Source organism: Anolis sagrei, chromosome 3 (genome assembly GCF_037176765.1).
Source record: "Anolis sagrei isolate rAnoSag1 chromosome 3, rAnoSag1.mat, whole genome shotgun sequence".
Classification (NCBI taxonomy): Eukaryota; Metazoa; Chordata; class Lepidosauria; order Squamata; family Dactyloidae; genus Anolis; species Anolis sagrei.
Window position 1 is genome coordinate 101,628,657 of NC_090023.1, and position 19,528 is coordinate 101,648,184.

At 41.9% G+C, this 19,528-nt stretch overlaps 1 protein-coding gene across 1 annotated transcript in view; it reads left to right on the forward strand.

Moving 5' to 3' along the window:
• Positions 1 to 11,797: 11,797 nt before the first annotated feature.
• Positions 11,798 to 19,528, forward strand: part of ATP10A (ATPase phospholipid transporting 10A (putative)) — a 172,479-nt gene continuing 164,748 nt past the window's right edge. Inside the window, exon 1 of the mRNA XM_067466820.1 lies at positions 11,798 to 12,801. Within this exon, the coding sequence (XP_067322921.1) occupies positions 12,374 to 12,801 (428 nt within the window). The 5' untranslated portion in view covers positions 11,798 to 12,373. The remainder of the gene's footprint in view (positions 12,802 to 19,528) is intronic.

Below are 19,528 nucleotides of genomic sequence, written 5' to 3' on the forward strand. Positions count from 1 at the left end.
GCAAGGTCCTGTGGCCATAGACAGCCCTCCTCAGTCAGCCCATAGTTGGTGGAGAACAGGACAGGAAAAACATCTGGCTATTCCCCTGTACCCAAATACAAAATGCTTACATTCACCATGGAGACCTCAGGAAGACTGCAGTGGATATTATGAATGATGTAATCACTTTACATTTGGCTTGGAAGATGCAGGACTATGTCTCATTTTGTTTCACTTCCCCGTCTTTAATTTTCAATTTTACTAAAGAGTAGATTCATATGTGCATAATCCTTGCTATGTTTTTTAAAATCTCCACTGATTCCAACAAGCAGGCACCTCTGCTACCAATCCATCAGCTCTAGGAACAGTTTAAACTTAATAAGCATCAAAAATTGACCCAATGAAATGATTCTATTTACCCCCCTTTCTGAATATATGTATCTGTTCCTCCTACCTAAAGGCATCAGAGCCTGTGTGATCTTGAAAGCTAAACAAGGTCGGCCCTGGCTAAAACTTAGATGGGAGTCCACCAATGAATACCAGATGCTGTAGAAGGAATTCACAAAATCACCTCTGATCATTCCTTGCCTAAAAATACCCTATTAAATTCATGATGTCAGCCTAAGTCAACAGGCAAATGGAAGGCGCATGCACACAGACATCCCTTTCCTACATTCTTGCTCTTTAATCACTTCACCCTACCTTTAAAAATTGCACTGCCATCAACCTGTCAGGTTTTCTCATTTCTCACTGTGTACAAAAAAAAAGGTCGCATAAAGGTGCAGGATTCCTGGTCTCTTCAACTTTTGGCCTCTGCACTGGGTAGATTGTATTCTTTTGGCTATTTGCCATGGATGCTGCCACTCAGTCATCATGTTTTGTTTATTTTTCCAAGTAAACAAAAACATCAGGTCCCTGAGTTATCATGCTGTCCTTCCATTTTTCCCCATTTACAAATAAAACAAAAACCCCTTCATATGGATTTGGAGGACCTGTCTTATCCATATCTTGTTCCTTATAGTTTGAAGGATACCTTGAAGTAAGACTATGTTGCAAAAACTGAAAATATAAGGGAAAAAGTGTTCTCATGTGTCTTCAGCTGAAACTCTGTTACATCCTCGAATGCATACAAGCCTCAGGTTTGCAGTCCTAGATGTTATATTGCTTTCTTTGCACCAGATGGGTCTTCTTCAAGCTCTTGACATGATGCCAGTGTTTCCCCTTTCCAAGACAAGGGACCTTTCCAGACAAGCATATATCCCAGAATTGGATCCCAGGTTTTCTGCATCAAACTGTATTATATGAGTCTCCACTGCCAGATAATCTGGGATAAACAGAAAACCTGGGATTAGATCCTGGAATATGAAGCCTGTCTGGAACGGCTCTGAGACAGAAGAAATCCCTCCCACATAGGGCGCTATGGGCCTTAACAGCTGTAAGCCTTCTAGAAGCTCTGACATGATGGGATGTAGTTGCTCCCTCCTCCTTCCCCCTGAGACAAAAACAGGAGGAAAATTCCTGCTCTCAGAGAGCTTCTTATCAATTCGAGAACTAATACAATCAATCATCTCTGTTTACCTTGAAGCTTAAGACCTTTTTACTAAGCAACTCAAGCAGAGGACAAAAAAATCTATGGAACATGGGCTCTAAAGTGAGCTAGTACACATACATACATGTATAATAACAATCGTATGGGGGACATATGAGAAACCCATCTACCAAAAACCTCTTGTCACAGTAAACACCTAAATCTTGAAGGATTGAAGGGCTCAATGTGAAACCAGACAGACACATCACACACATTTCACTGTCTGAGAAGAATAGCACCTATCCAAGTCAAGCTGTATATCAAAACAGCCAAGTTATTTTAGCACCTGAAATAGAAAATTTTATAAGGGAGAAGGACTCTCTTTCCACACCTGGCAATAAATATGCATTTCTCTTTCATAATATGCCCAATCTGCTATCTGAGGCAGCTGTTTCCTTCTGCCTAATGATAAGGAAGGCTGTATGCAGGAAGTTCATGGCCAATGGATGTGCCTCATTTATGGGATAGCTGTGTTCACTTACACCCAGGGGCGGCCCAACACATTATGCAAAGTAAGCATTTGCAGTATAGTCAGGCCCATAGCCAGGATTTTGTTTCGGGGGGAGCTGAGTTTGATTCAGGGGGAGGGGGGGCTGAGTCTGAGTGAAAGAGGGTCTACCCTAGCAAACCTTTCGTATTGTTACCCCAATACCCCCATGCATATGGGATATATTGAGCATCATATGAATAACATAACAGTTTAAATAATGTACCAGTAAGGCCTTCTCGTGGACCACCATGAGAATGCCTGACTATAGCTGATTTTGCCCAGGGGCGCTCTTGAGGTGCTCTTGGGGGAAAATAGACCTTGACATATGCGAGTTGTAGTTACTGGGATGTATAGTTCACCTAAAATCAAAGAGCATTCTGAACTCCACCAATGATGGAATTGAACCAAATATGGCACATAGAACTCCCATGACGAACAGGAAATATATATCAATATTGGTTGGGGGGGGGGGGGCAAAATACTGTTTTTTTTACTGTTGAAAATTACCTAGGGCCGCCTCTGCTTACACCAGCATTTATGTAGTTCCCTCTTTCAGTCACTAATGCTTTGACCAAAGGGGTGTTGCTATGAGAGCAACTATGGACTAAACTAGATGATATACTTCCTACAGGTCTTTGTTTCTTTTCTTATGAGCTCACTTGACCTCACCCATTACTACCACGAGGTAATGAAACATATTCAGGAGTAGCCATGTTGGCCATGCAGCAAAGTAGAACAAAATCTAAAGCCCACTAAAGAGGGCAACCTTTTTTGGCTAGCCAAAATGCACAAATACTTCCTGCACAAATACTTTATGTTCTAAAGGACCTTAGTTTACAGCTTGAATGGAAACTTTATGTAAAATAGAACATAAAGTAAAAATGTTAAAAAAATCATACAAGAAAAGAAAAATGATGACATTGAAATCACATTTTGTCTCAAATATTCATCATTTAAGATGGGATGTGTCTATGCTGTAGAATTAATAAAATTTGACACCACTTTAATTGCCATAGCTTGGTCCTAGGAGTTGTACTTTTATAAAGTCTTTAGGCTCCCCTCTGTGAAAGAATATTAGTGCCTCGCCAAACTACATATACCAGGGTTCCAGAGCACTGAGCCATGGCAGTTAAAGTGATATCAAACTGCATACATTCTACCAAGATGCACTCATGGTCTAGCCCAGGGATCCCCAAACTAAGGCCTGGGGACTGGATACGGCCCTCCAAGGTCATTTACCTGGCCCTCGCTCACAGTCAACCTAAGTCTAAAATGACTTAAAGCACACAACAACAACAATCCTATCTCATCAGCCAAAAACAGGCCCACACTTCCCATTGAAATACTAAAAAGTTTATATTTGTTAAAATTGTTCTTCATTTTAATTATTAAATTGTTTAAAGTGTTTTTTGCTCTACCAATAAGATATGTGCAGTGTGCATAGGAATTCATTCATGTTTGTTTTTTTTTCAAATTATAATCTGGCCCTCCAACAGTTTGAGGGACTGTGACCTGGCCCTCTGTTTAAAAAGTTTGAGGACCCCTGATCTAGCCATTCCCCTTCTTGGCCATGTCAAAACAAAGTGCAATAAAAGAAAAATAACATTTCAATTCCATTAGCAACACCAAGGTAACAAAGTTATGAAATTACTTCAAAATTTTGTAAAACATGGTACAATTTCATTATTTTAAAAAACAAAAAATCCCTTGACCACTTCATTTCCCTGATCTATATTTGAGACAAAATTTATATAGAGCCCCAGTAGTGCAGCGGGTTAAACCACTGAGCTGCTGAACTTGCTAACTGAAAAGTCAGTGGTTCGAATCCAAGGAGTGGGGTGAGCTACTGCTTTTATCCCCAGCTTCTGCCAATCTAGCAGTCTGAAAACATGCAAATGTGAATAGATCAATAGGTACCACTCCGGCAGGAAGGTAACAGCACTGCCTGCAGTCATGCTGGCCACATGACCTTGGTGGTGTCTATGGACAATGCTGGCTTTTCTGCTTAGAAATGGAGATGAGCACCACCCCCAGAGTCAGACATGACTAGACTTAATGTCAAGAAGAAACCTTTACCAGTTTGTGAAATCTACAGAGTTTTTCTGGCTTAATGCACTTCTGTGGAAGAACCATGATGGGCCTTCCTTGTCATTGTTCCTTTTTAAAGTACAAAAACAGTAAATTGTTTATGTCCAAACCGCAGATGTCATTTTTATTTCAACTTAGTTTTTAAAGCTGTATTTCTGTAAAAAGAAGCAATAAACATTGGACCAAGGAAACTGTACAGAGGGATAATTTCCATGTAGACAAATGCTACAAAGGACCATGTTTGCCTTATAAAATAATAATCAAATCTTGCAAACTGAAATTAGCCCATGTTGAGGAGAAACAGTGCTGAGCTACAATGTAACTAATGTAATTGCATTCTAAACAGTTATTGGTAAAGGCCCTAACAGGTCCGTAGCCAGGATTTCGTTTCGGGGGGGGCTGAATTTTTTTCAGGGGGGGTTTCGGGGGGGCTGAGTTTCGGGGGGGGGGGCTGAGTCTGAGTGAAAGAGGGTCTAGCCTAGCAAACCTTTTGTATCATTACCCCAATACCCCCATGCATATGGGATATATTGAGTATGGTGATCAGATAATGATATGAATAGACATAACAGTTTAAATAATGCACCAATAAGGCCTTTTTGTGAACCACCATGAAAATTTCGGGGGGGGGGGGGGGCTGAAGCCCCCCGAGCCCCCCCCCCCCCCCCCGGCTACATGCCTGGGCCCTAACAATCATTCAATCTAGAAAAAACTGTCTAGACTCTGAAACTAAAGCCAATACATTGATAGAACCACTGATCGACCATCATCCTATGTAAAGAAGACTGTTCACTAATTGCAGTTTCATCAATAGAATGTAGTGACTGCTTATGTTTTTGATAGTTGGGAAATGAGATTCTTTATCGGAGATTGAAACAAAATTACTCCAATCTAGTTGTGGGTTGGGAGAAAAGAAAGGGAGGAACAGTATTTACAAAGTGGATGATTAGAGCATGGAAAACAGCTGCGAGTTTCCAGCCACTTAGCTCAGCTTGAAAAAGGACTTACACAATATCAGTGGATTTGCTGTCTACCAAAGGATTAGCTCTCCTTGTACATTTGTGAGCACAACAGATATTCCAAAAACACCATAAATCTCTCATGCTTTCTCACCCAAAATCTTCAAAGCCCTATAGAAAAACCTTTGGATTTCCCAACAGTTGATAACATGGCATTTAACCTTTAGACTAGGATTAAAAACCAACAATACAATTGGGTAAGATGTTACTTCCATAGAGTAGAACTCGGAGCTCGTGAATAAGCCATCAGGTCAACATCCTATGGAAGGACTCCTAGGTGCATAAGGTCCAATTGAGACTGATAGCAGGAGTGTGGAGCAACATGAAGGCAGTGTTTGAGAGTCCTTTATCATGATCATACCATGCCCAAAGGAGGCTGCTGAATTGCTGGCATTTGGCATACCAGTATTAGCTCAAAGTATATCCAGAATCTAGAGATGTTGAAAGGATGGGAATGAAGCATTTTCTTTCTATATTTTCAGAAGACATATTAAAATATACCCCCCCCCCAAGTAATCATCCATATTGGGATCCCGATACAGAAATTATTAATCAAAATTGGAATTTATAGCTGGAATACACTAAAGGTTTAGCTACCATAGTTACATAGCTATGCAGAAACTCCTCGACTGACTCCCCCAATTCCCACTAACCAGGCATTAAACATTAAAGTTGACAGGGGTATTCCCTTTTCACTCAGGAAGAAGGTAACTAATGGTTAAAAACTGTTCCATGAGTAATCTCCAGTACAACAGCCAGAAGCTGAGTCCCTGGGTGCATCTACACTGTAGAATTAATGCAGTTTGACATCACTTTAACTGCCATTGTTCAGTGCTCACCAGAGTTATGGTTTATCAATACCACTTTCCAAAAAAGAAACAAGCACCTGCAGTTGTTTCTGTTGAAGCCTTTATTGGGCAAGGCGGGATTCAATATCATTAGATTCCATTTATAAGTTTTCCCACTGCTCCTTCCAACATCTAGGCCACATGACTGTCACCCTGGTTTAATGAATGGGTGTAACAATGCTAGAAAATTAGGATTGCTACATTTTGGAAAGCAAAAGAGGACAGATTTATGAACTGACTACTTAACCAAGCACTATAATGACAGTCACTTTAAATAGGTATCTTTATATGTCGTTGTTAACCGTCATCAATTTAGCCTTGATTTGTGGTGCACTATATATAAATGAGACACTTCCAGTCATTCAGGTATCAACATCCCTGCTTAGATATTTTAAATTTAGAGACATAACTATCTTGATTGGAATTATCCACCAGGAATGTGATCTTCCTCTAGCTCTACTGCTTTCTATCTTGCCAAACATTGTAGTTTCTAGTGAGTCATGTCTAGATAATCTGTGATAATTGCTACTTGAAATACGACTAACCTTCATGGTATTTAAAGAATAACTCTGCATTACCTTTTCCCACCCCCACCTTTCACAACTATTTCACTCAGAGCCCTTCCACACAGCCCTAGATCCCAGAATATCAAGGCAGAAAATCCCACAATTTCTGCTTTGAACTGGGGCCCCTTCCACACAGCTGAATAAAGTCCCACATTTTCTGCTTTAAACTGGGATATATGGCAGTGTGGACTCAGATAACCCAGTTCAAAGCAGATATTGTTGGATTTGCTGCCTAGATATTCTGGGTTATATGGCTGTGTGGAAGGGCCATTAGTCATCTGAGCCCACACTCAGATAATGTGGAATTTTCTGCCTTGATATTCTGCTGTGTGGAAGGCCATTCTGATAACCCAGTTCAAAGCAGATATTGTGGGATTTTCTGCCTTGATATTCTGGGATGTAGGGCTGTGTGGAAGGGCCCTCACTCCACCAAACTGACCTGTTCTATTGCTATTGCTAAATGCTGAAGAATGCCTCAGCCATCTCAGCTAGCTTGTATTCCCTCTCCGTGGGTGCATCTACACTGTAGAATTAATGCAGTTTGACACCACCTCCTGGAATCATGGAAATTATAGCTTGGTGAGGCATCAGAACTCTTTGGCAGAAAAGACTAAAGACCTTATAAAAGTCCAACCCTGAGGATTCTATAGCACTGAGCCATAGAAGGTAAAGTGGTGTCAAACAGCATTATTTCTACAGTGTAGATGCACCCCAGATATGCCTCGCTTCTTTCTCATTCCCCCCCCCCCCCCCCCAATAACAATGTTTCTCTGTAGTTTTACCGCTTTTGCATTGTTAATCTTCTAGCAAGACATTTGTGCAATTGATGGCAACATGGCAAGCAGTAATGCCATTGTAAATCTTTCCCCTTGGCACAAAGAAGCTTCAGCTGTTGGATTTTGAGCTGTGCTGGTACTTCCCATGTTCCCAGTTGTGGCTTAGGACAAGGAGACAGAAGGGAAGTGGGTGCCAATTCATTGTGCTTTAAAGAATAACTCTCCATAAAATGTTGACCTTTCATTTTGTATGTGATCTGAACCTTGTAGTGGATTAGCAGTTGCAGTTTGCAAAACATTACACAATTAATCTCTTTGGCATGCGTGTGGGATGCCCCTTAATGTGCTAATGTATTTTTCAACATCTGTATGTTAAGTGCTCTATTTGTGTGATTATATATTTATGCAAAGACATGCTGGTACCCATCCCACAAATACCGATAATGCTATTTTGCACTGACATCATGTAGGACTGATCATTACAATTACATAATAGGTTGTGGCTACCTCGGGCAGCTGTTTTGAGATGGCAGTAAAGAGTTTTTTGATCTGTTATTACTGTGTTTCTTGTACACACTCATGTATAAGTCAGCCTCATCAGTAAGTCAAGGGCAGGTTTTAGGGCCAGAATTTTGAATTTTGATATGATCTCTGAATAAGTTGAGGGTCATTCACCACAGCTGCTATTTTGCTGCCTAGACATTCAAAAAGGCCAGAAGTGGCACTACAAGAAATAGCATAAAAAGGATCAATATTTCTTTTAGGTTCTCCTGGGAAAAACTAAGCACTTTTGCCATTTTTGCCTTTTGCTATTATTATGTTGGAAACCACTTTGAGTCCCCCTCAGGGGTGAGAAAAGCAGTATATAAATGCAGTAAATAATAAATACATAAATAAAAAAGGGAATGATTACTTTCCTGCTAAGAGTTAAGGTATGACCTGAGGATAAGTTGACCCAAGTTTGGGGTTACTATTTTTGACTAAAATCTCTAGATGTAAACATGAGGATATATGGTACTTCTGGGTATGGAGAGTGGTGCTGAGGCTTCTAGCCACACGTGCCAGAATCCCTTCCCTGACTTTGGATACCACGTACTTTCATTCTATCTATTACTACACTTCAGGCAGCAAAATATTTCAGGATATCTGTTCATGTATCATGTCTAACACACATTTCCTTCCATATTTAATCCAAATCAAATAGGTTCCAGTGGGTCCTCATTTAATTCCAGGTTTAATTCCAGGACCACCTATGATATAGAATGACATCTATTCTATAAAGTGGTGAGCACCTCAAAAACGTTCTGGAGAGAGCATGGGGATCTCTGAAATGATGGAAAGCCACAATAGGGGGGGGGGGGGGGGCTTCCACCCAGCCCTATATCCTAGAATATAATAAAGGCAGGAAATCCCACATTATCTGAGTGTGAACTTAGATAACCCAGTTCAAAGCAGATATTGTGTGATTTTCTGCCTTGATATTCTGGGACATAGGGCTGTGTGGAAGGGCCCAGGGAATGCCTTCACACCAGGATTATGCTCAGCACACTGTAAAATGGAGATTTGCTTTTTTTTTTTCTTTCCCTAAACATTTTGAAGCCATGGATATTTGAACCTAGTCCAGATACAGAGGACTGACCATATTAGTTACAGGTACATGAATACAATTTCTGTGTATACACATTTATCAATATGGAACCATGGCTATGCAGGGCAAACTGTTAATTACATGAATGTCATAACTGCTGTGTATCCAAATGTATAAAATACAGAAATAGTGTTATGTTAATGTTTGGGGGGGGGCATTCATTTTTATTGTGTGCCTTCAAGTCATTTCCAAGTGATGGCTATGCCCAAGAGAACCCTGTCACAAGGTTTTCTCAGCAAGATTAGTTCATAAGAGATTTGACACAGCGTTCCTCCAAGGCTGAGAGAGTGTGACTTGCTCGAGGTCAATCATGGTTGAGGAGGAATTTGAAGCCTGGTTTCCAGAGTCGCAGTCCAGCTTTCAAGCTGTTACATTACATGGCTCTTACTGCCCACTGATAATGCCATGATTCCACTTTGCAATGGTTCAGTCCCATGGGATTCTAGGATTTGGAGAGGTACTGAGGAGCTTCAGCTGGGAACTTTAAATGCCTTGCAACCCCAGGAGTCCATGCAATAGACACCTCCAAGATCATGTGGCCAGCATGACTGAATGGAGTGCCGCTACCTTCTTGCAGAAGTGGTACCTATTGATCTCCTCATATTTGCATGTTTTCGAACTGCTAGGTTTGCAGAACGTGGGCCTAGCAGCAGGAGCTCACCCCGTTCCCCAGATTTGAACTGCCAACTTTTCAGTCAGCAAGTTCAGCAGCTCAGTAGTTTAACCCATTGTGCCACCAGGGGCAGCACCGGAGTGCTGGTACCTCACCAAATGACACTGCTAACGGATGAGGAAGGCTAGAAAATATGGCAATTTTTGTCATGGGTTGCATCTCCATTGTAAAAAACATACAAATTGACATCACTTTATCTGCCATGGTTTTTATGTGGAATCATGGGAGCTGTAGTTTCAGGAGGTCTTTAGCTTTGTCTGCCAAAGAGGGTTGGTGCTTTACCAAACTACAAATCCTGGGATTCTACAGCCATACGCCATACCAGTGAAAGTGAATTAATTCTGGAGTGGAGATGCACCCCCTAGTTCTAGAAATATGCCCTGTGAGCAGGCCCCAAGTGATGCAAGCATTCTGTCCAAGCATTGCTGGGATAGAGAGATGCCCCATTGACCTGCAAAGACGTTCCCATTGGAGGCGCTGCGACTTACTTTGGAGTAAACTTGAATGCAACTGAGCTGCAAAGGCAGAAGCGCCAGGCTTGGAGCCCCTTCCTTTCCTCCCCGCCTGTGGTTTCAGGCCTTGGCTGGGCTGAGAAGTGAACGTCCCTCCCTATCTCTCTCTTCCGACCTGGTTTCGGTTTTTTCTCCTTCCCTCACGGCTTTCAGTAATTCGAAACTTTTAAAAAGGCGAACGAGGGGGAGAGCCCCGTCCTGGGAAGGGCGCGCTTTCGAGGGCGTCAGAAAACACTCCCCTCCTCTCTCTCTCTCTCTCACACACACACACACACAACCACGGCGAGGGTTGAAAAAAAGGGGCTGGATGGCCATCTGTCGGGAGTGCTTTGAATGTGATTTCTGCTTCTTGGCAGGGGGTTGGACTGGATGACCCAACTCTATGATTCTATGAAATGATGTTATGTCAGACAGGCGGGGGCCCATTCACAAGCCGAGTTCATTTTTGATTGTGTGCCTTCAGGTCATTTCTAAGCGATGGTTATTCCCAAGACAACCCCATCACAAGGCTTTCTCAGCCAGAGTTGTTCATAAGAGATTTGCCATGGCGTTCCTCCGAGCCTGAGAGAGGGTGACTTGGTCGAGGTCAATCACGGCTGGGCCTCATCTCTCTAGAGAAATAATCCACTTCAAATCCGGTTTCTGCCTCCTGCAGAATTCTGGGGTTTGGAGTTTAGGGAGGAGCCTTTAACAGCATCACTAAACTACAAACCCCAGAATTCCGCAGGAGGCAGAAACCCGATTTTAGTGGATTTTTTTCCTCTAGGTCTCTGGAGTCGCAGTTCAACTTTCAAGCTATTACATTACAGGACTTGTGGGAAGACTACAGATCCCTCAACCTGAGAATGCCTGCTATAGAGAATGCCTGTCTCCCAACAAAGGCAGTAATTATCCAAGCTTTGAAGCTGAAAGGCCATTTAATGCTAATCAAGGTGGCCAATTGCAACATTCACACTTGCCTCCAGCAGACAAGAGTTCTTTCTCCGACCCTGGACATTCCACAGATATATAAACCTCTCTTGCCTAGTTTCCAACAGACCTCACAACCCCTGAGAATGCCTGCCATAGATGTAGACGAAACGTCAGGAGAGAATGCTACTGGAACGTGGCCATGCAACCTGGAAAATTCACAGCAACCCCATGCCTTGCGGTGGCCAGAGAGCAAGGGAGGCGTCTACGCTGTAGAACGAAAGCAGCGAGGAGTCATGGGAGCTGTAGTTTGGTGAGACAGAGGGCGAAAGAACTCGTTAAAAACCACAACTCCGATGGCTCCCAAATAGCCTTGTGCCGTGCATTCATTCCACAGTGGAGAGAAAATGAGAAAGCTGGCCGCCTTTGAGAAAAGCGCGCTCAAAGCCACCCGCCCATTTCCTCCCTTCGGACTCCCGAGCAGGAGAAAGGAGCCCTTTCTTGAGCCTGGTGGGGGGCAAGGCGCAGCGCTTCCCACTCTTTCCACGCACGAGACCCACAGGAAGGTGGCCTGGCACGCGCTTGGCCTCGCAGGAAAGCGCGGGCTTCAGCCTAGGCCTCTCCATCCCTTCCCTGGCGCGCCGTGATTTCAGATACCTATCCATCTTGTGTGTGTGCGTGTGTGTGTGTGCGGGCGAAGGGAAGTCTCTCTCCTCCCTCCGGAGCCTCTGGGGGAGTTTCCCGCGCCTCCGCGGCCTGCCAGGGGAGTGTCGGCGCGTTTCCCGTCAACGTGGGTTTGCTCTTCCTTTCCTTGGAGCGGAGAAGCCCCCGAAGAGGGGCGGGAACGAGTCCGCGCGCAACAAGGGCGACTTTGTGAGGAGTTTGGGAGAAGCCGCCCCATGGCCGGCCTGTGAGGAGAAAGAAGAAGCAGAGAAAGTTTGGAGGAGGAGGAGGAGGAGAAAGAAAAGAAGAAGTCCCGCCTCTCCAACTCTGAGGCGCGGAGACCAAAAAGAAAAGAAAAAAAAGCGAGAGGGGAAGAGACATCTCTACTCTAAACAAACTTTTCCAGAGCTTCAAAGTGGGAGGAGGGCTCCTTCTTTCTCTCTGTCCGTGTGTGCTCTTCTCTCTCACACACACAGAGCCTTCCTTAGAGATGACTAAGTTGGAAAAGATGATCACATAGTGCAAAGAGTGGGTGGTCTCCTTTCTCCATGTGCGCCAAAATCAAACTTTGATTGCCTGAGGTTTTGGGGTGCCTTTTTTCTTCAGAGAAGATCATGACAGAAGGCCCAGATGGAGGAGAGTCTTCCCAGGAGCAGAAGGAAAGGCAGGCCAAGAAGAGGAGGAGAAAGAAGAAAGAAGGATGCAAGACAAGGACTGTCTATTCAAACTTGCTGCTCCCTTGGCCCGAAGTGGACAACTCTGCTCTGCCAGCCAACAACAGGCTAAAGACCACCAAATACACCGCAGTGTCCTTCCTGCCCAAGAACCTCTTTGAGCAGTTCCACCGCCTGGCCAATGTTTACTTTGTCTTCATCGCCTTGCTCAACTTTGTGCCCGCTGTCAACGCCTTCCAGCCGGAGTTGGCCTTGGCTCCTGTGCTCTTCATCTTGGCAGTCACAGCTGTCAAGGACTTATGGGAAGACTACAGTCGATACCGCTCAGACCAGGAGATCAACCACATGGAGTGTTTGGTCTACTGCAGGTAATGGGAGGGATACAAAGGTGCTCTTCTCCTCGTGGGGACAGTGATGCTCAAAGTTGGAAGGGCATACCAAGGAGTGTGTATTGGACTTGCCAAGGCCAGAGCTTGGTAAAATTACTTCACTGGGTAACCAAACCAATAATTGTGGGAAGCTGTTGCTCGAAAAAGTAACTTTTCCAAGCTCTGACTAGGGCAGGAACTGGGAATGAGCTGAAAGAAAAGTGAAAAGAAACCAAGGTTGCATCTGCAATTAATGCGGTTGGGTGCGACTACCTGTCATGGTTCAATGCTAAGGAATTGTGGGAGCTGTAGTTTACAAGGCCTATAGCCTTTTCTATCAATGACCACTAGTGCCTACAGCTCCCTGGATTCCATAGTATTGAGATAAAATAAAGTCAAACTGCATTAAATCTGCAGTGTGCATTTACCACAGGTTGCTGGTTGGGAAATGAAACAAAATTATTTTTATTAGCTGTTTTGGGGAAGATCTTTGATGTCCTGCTCTTCATGAAAACAAATATCAAATGGTACAATTAAGCAGGGCCTCCTTATGGCACAGTGGGTTAAACCACTGAGTTTGCTGACCAAAAGGTTGGTGGTTCGAATCCAGGGAGTGGGGTGAGCTCCTGCTGTTAGCCAGCTTCTGCCAACCTAGCAGTTCAAAAACATGCAAATGTGAGTAAATCAATAGGTACCACTTCTGCAGGAAGTTAACAGTGCTCCATGCAGTCATGCTGGCCACATGACCTTGGAGGTGTCTACGGACAATGCTGGCTCTTTGCCTTAGAAATGGAGATAAGCACCACTCCCCAGAGTTGGACACTTTACCTTTACTTTACAATTGAGTACATTTCAGATTCTAGATTGAGTGGTTTTATCTTATCCCTTTATGTTGTATTGCTAAATTACTTCAAATTTGGCAGGGCAGGCCTGAGGCTTTTGTGTGGCTGTCTGCATTTATTCCAAAGGCTCATCCTGACCTCCGATTACCTCCACAGACCATCCTCTGCAGCATGTGGACATTTCTATACTCCTCTTCCAATCTTCTTTTTCTCTGTCGTAAAATATTATGAAGTAGAGGTGAACCATATAGTGATAATTTCCCACCTCGATGGATCTTCTCCAGTTAATTTCCTTGTATGTTCTATTTGTCCTTATTTCACCCCTTCCCATTCCTAACACATTCTTTTGTATATGTTCATTTTATATAAAATAAAATGCATTATATTTTTTTGATACAGGAAGAATATATTTCCCTCTCTGAGCATTTTCTTGAATGATTTGAGCAGTTCTGTAGTGTTCTGCTGACCATTACAGCATGTAGTCAGAAAGAACTAGTCAGTCCTCCATACCGCCTGCATGCACCCAATTTCATTAGAAGCTAAGCAAGATGAGGCCTAGTTAGACCTTTGTTAAGCAGCCAACAAGGAGAATAGTAGGATTTTTAGGGCTAGGAAAGCATCTGGCTTGAAATCCCAGAAGATTGCTATCAGGCAGAACTGACAGCCGTTGTTCTGGTTGGCTCATAAGTCTGGCTAAATATAAGGAAACATCCTCAGTACCTGTTATAAGTAGTCAATTATAATCCCACATTACTTTGAGGAAGTTCAATTGCTGTCAGTGAGGTGTACTTCCAGGTGTTAAGAATTGCACTACAGTACAACCCTGTATCTGTGGGGTTATGTTCCCAGACTTCGCGTGGATACATGAAACCATGGAGCGAGATCCTTTTGAAACAAAGCCCAAGAAGAGCATAGAGTCTTACAAAATGCACAGAGAGAATATATTTTGTCATGCATTGATAAATAAAACCACGAATATGGGGGTTGTACTGTATTACATTGTCTTGGATGACAACCTGTGAATTACTCTGAATGTATAATGCCCATGGGCTTGATATATAAGCTTGAGTAAAACTGCGGCATTAGCCATTGCATCCCCCTGAAACCATGTCCTTGATTGCCCTTTTAAGTTACAGGCCCCGAGTCATTTCCTTTCTTTCTTCTCTGTTCATATTCCTGAAATATTTTCCCTACAAATTTTAGAAATGAGCAAATCAATCCCAATTCTATCAAGGGCTTTTCATGTGATTTCCATAGGTCTATTTGTTTAACTTTACATTATCTAACCAATTACCATATTGCCAAATATATTTATTTATTTTATTTATTTATTTCATTTACTTATACCCCGCCCTTCTCACCCCGGGGGGGGGGGGGGGACTCAGGGCGGCTTACAGTGGGGGCACAATTAGATGCCCAAAACAATTCACAAGCAATACAAATACAAACAATTCAACAATTAATTAAAAACATCCGTACATAATAAAATAATAAAACAGTCTCCTGCTCAGGGTTCAGAGTCCATATTGCACAGAGCAATTTAAAATGGGTTGCCATGCTGGTGCCATGCAGCATGAAATTAACTTTATTTCTGAGTCTGAGATGCATTGTTTCATTCATACATCTTTGAGATTACTTTGTTGCTGAAAATGGTTATATTTATAGCAGTACAGTAATTCTGCCCTGGTAATGTGAAACCTCATTACAGCAATATGCAGTTAAATCTTTGCTGACCAGACAGAAAAGGATGGAGATTCCAATTTTTCAATTATGGGTTGTATAGATTAGGAAAGTATGAGTTAGTGATGTTTTGCTGCATTTGCCTTCTGTAAGATCTGACCTATATACGTGTGTAGATCTCCTGATTATTCTCCATTTAATGATGTGCAGGCGAGCAATGTGAACAAATTTAATTGTAAAACACAAACCTAGTGCAGACTTCACATTCCTGCTTTAACCAGCTGTGGTTTGCTGTATCATTACTGCACTGAATATCAGGATACTCCCTTCTTCCCTCTTTCTGTTTCACTTCGCCTTATGTGTGTGGCTTAATTGAAGATTTCCCTGTTTTGAAAAACCACACATCATTGGGTTGTTTTTGCAGTATCCAAATCAGGAAACAATGGAGTGAACATTTCATATAAATGATGGGTTGAAGAGATTTTAAATTAGGCTTTGGAATTCTAGTGGAAACATGTTTAACTCTTGATAGTGTGGTTGTTGTTGTTGTTGTTGTTGTTGTTGTGTGCTTTCAAGTTGTTTTGACTTATGGCAACCCTAAGATGACTGTATCACAAGGGGTTTTTTTAGCCAGGTTTGACCAGAAACATTTTTTGCCATGACCATGGATTCTGGGTATCTGCTGTAGTTTGCTTCCAGGACCACTTGTGAATACCCATATCCATGGATACCTAAGGTCCATTATATGCACTGGTATAATAAAATTGTGTCTCTTGTATAAACTGACCAAAAAAATCAAATGGTGCTGGAGTGGACCTGAAGATCTGTGAAATGGTGGAAGAACTAGATACCAGCATAATGTTTGGCCTGCAGCAAAATCAATGTTTAGATGTTTTTTTTAAAAAAAAAATATTTTCAAGTCATGGTTGGTTGAATTCATGGATGCAGAGCCCATAGATATGGTGGGCTGACTTTATCTTCCTCTGAGACAGAGAGAGTATAATTTGCCCATGATCATCCAGTGAGTTTCGTGGTGAAGTGGGGTTCAAACTCTAATCATCCACATGCTAGTCCAACAATCTAATGACTACACTGTGCTGCATCTCACCAGGTTGTATCTTTTTAAAAAAGAAATCACACTGTCTTTTCCAGTTTTGAAAAAGTGATTGGAAATATTGCCTGATGGACCGTTATTGATTACGGGTAGCCATTGAAACTGTCATATTTCTCACTCTTCATGGACTGGTACAGGTTTTTCTCTTATACAGGATAATTATAAAGGATAGTTGAAAATAGTGTTGCTCAGTTCAACCTTAACATTAAATGAAGCTTTTTGGATCAGGAAAGGGTTGTGATTTCACAGAGCTTTCTTCCAGCTTTTCCACTGGTGGTATGCTTGAGCTTCATCTATACTGCAAGATGAGCATTTTGAAAACACATTTTTATTATGTCTAGGTCAGTCTAAAAACACCAAACCCAGTGTTGAAAACCCAGTTTTGATTTATCCTGAGTCCCTCTTCAGAGGTGGAGAAGGACAGGGTATAAATGTTCTAAATAAATGTTCTAAAATCTGACTGATTTCAATAAATGCCCCATTTCCATTTTATCCAAATTATTTATTAGGCTGCTATTAGGAGGCAAATTACAGGGAGCAGACAATTCCCCTGTTAAAACAGCTCCACTGGCCACTGATAAGCTTCTGGTCCCAATTCAAGGTGCAGGGTATTACCTACAAAGCCCTAAATGGTTCGGGTCCAGCCTATGTTCACAATCACATCTTTCCCTACAAACCTGCATGAGCTCTAAGGTCTGTTGCGGAGACCCTTCTCTCGCTCCCACCTCTGTCACAAATGCAGTGGGTGGAGATGAGGGAGAGGGCCTTCTTGGTGGTGGCCCCCTGGCTCTGGAACTCTCTCTCCAGGAAGATTAAATTAGTGTCCACCCTGTCCACTCTCCATAAAGACCTAAAAGCATGGATGTTTAATGTATCTTTGATTAATCAGTTCACTAGATGAATTGACTTTCTAGCCATAACTTAATTTTCAGCTCTTCCACTTTACTATTGTCCCTGCCCTGTAGTTGTAGTGCACTAATTTGACTTGGCCCTTCCAGCCCTAACTTATCATCTGACTCTTGCACTTTTCTATCAGCCCTGTCCTTGCCGTTGTATTGCACAAGTCACTGCCCCACCCCTGAGTTTTGAAATGTTCACTATGCTCGGCTTCTGGTCGCTGTATGATTAATTATGTTTTCATGATGTTTGTATGGTGTTTTTTGAGTTATATTTTAACTCTGTTTGACTGGTCTTGGTCCCCATGTAAGCCGCCCCAAGTCCTTTCAGGGATATAGTGGCAGGATGCAAAAAAAAGTTATATTATATTATTTATTTATTTATATCCTGTTTTTCTCCCTGATGGGACCAAAGTGGCTCACAACATTTTAAAAACAGTACAGACACCAAACACAATATAACCATCTATAAGAATGACATAAATAAACATTCTAAAATCGTTTAACAATTACTATTAATGAGGGGACTCATCAATTAAAACAACAAACACTTTGCAATATTTATTATATTTATTCTACCATTCTGGCAAGGAACTCAAGTTAATCTGTCAAAATGATGCTTTCTCTCCCTTACCTCAAGTTGTATCTTCACATTAACTCTGCGGGACAAGATTCGTTAGGCTGAGAGATAATTATTTTTCCAAGATCTCCAGTGAATTTCATGGCCAAGGGAGGATATTATCCTGGATTTCCTGAATTCAAGTCCAATCCAATAGCCATCCCATATTGTGTGTGAGGAGAAGTGTGGTAAAAAGTGTTTGTGGGCAGAAAAAAGTACTTTCTCTGTCTTGTAGCTCATTCCCTATCTTGAGTTGAAGTAACGAGTCTGAACTGCAAAGTTGATTAACTTTTAAAAATACAATAATCTGACTGATTCTTCATTGTGGAATTTATGCCATTGCTCTTTGCCCCAGAAACCATCTGGAGATATAACTCGAATAGTTCAGAAAAGAGGCAAGGCAAACCACCTATCCAATAAAAAACATTTTACTTTATTGTATGGATGGGAGAACAGAATGCAATAGCTCTCAGCATCTGAAATCTAAGCAGCACTCTCTGGATGAGTCCAAATAATGTTACTAAATGATAACGGCCATGGAACAAAGGGGGGCAATGTATAGAAGCTACTGTATATTGCAATTCTGTACTTTAAAAAAATTTAAGTTGACTAATAAATGGAAAAAGAATTAGCAACGAACAGTAGTTCTTTTTTAAAACAAAAAGGGGTGTGCCAAATTTAGTTAAATGGTTTGTTTAAAAGGCAATTCAGATAAAGGCCTAGGTTGTTGTTATGTATCTAGAGGCTGCATAGGGTGTGCCAGCAGATACCACAGGATGTGCTGTATTTTGGCCAGAAATAACATGTGAGAGTAGTAAGAAATGGAAGAGAAGTCAGAAACACATTTGAGTGGAATAAGATAATATTTTTCCTTGGAATTTGCCTGTTATATCATATCTTGTTGATGCAGTGAAGTGAGAAGCAGCAAAAGGATGTTGTTAGCCTGTCAGTCAATGATTTTGGTACATATATAGCAGTTAGAAATGGTGGTCTCAGCTCAAAGTGGCAAAATGTGTGGCTCTTGCAATGGCCATCTCCGTATACTCCTCATGGCCACCACAGTTTACAGGCTGAGAATCCCTACTTTACCTGCCTTTTCTCTTGAGAAAGGCCATCTCCTTGGGCCCCAAGTCAAACAATGCAAGGAGAGAAATAATCTGTAAGCATTTTAATGTAAACTGAATTTTGAGTTCATGGTAAGTTGCATTATTGATTTCATGGTTTCACGTGGATGTTTTCCAGTAGAATTGGGTGGGCTTGAAAATGGGCAGAAATTGAGAATGTAATGATTTTATTCTTGAAATTATGACTGTGTGGCTTGAGCAGTTACAAATTGTAATTGGTGCCCGTGATGTCCAAGACATATGCAACAATATTTTAGCAAGCCTGCTTGGAGAATGAGAGCTGCTTAGAATAAGCAACAATGTATTTTTATTTGTTTGTGTTTTAAAAGATAAGGGTGATGAACAACAAATAATTGAAATGAAATAATTGAATGAATACACTTACTTGGCCAAGTAGATCTGTTCAAAACTTTGGATGATCATAAGCTTGCTAGATGAACATGTATCTCACC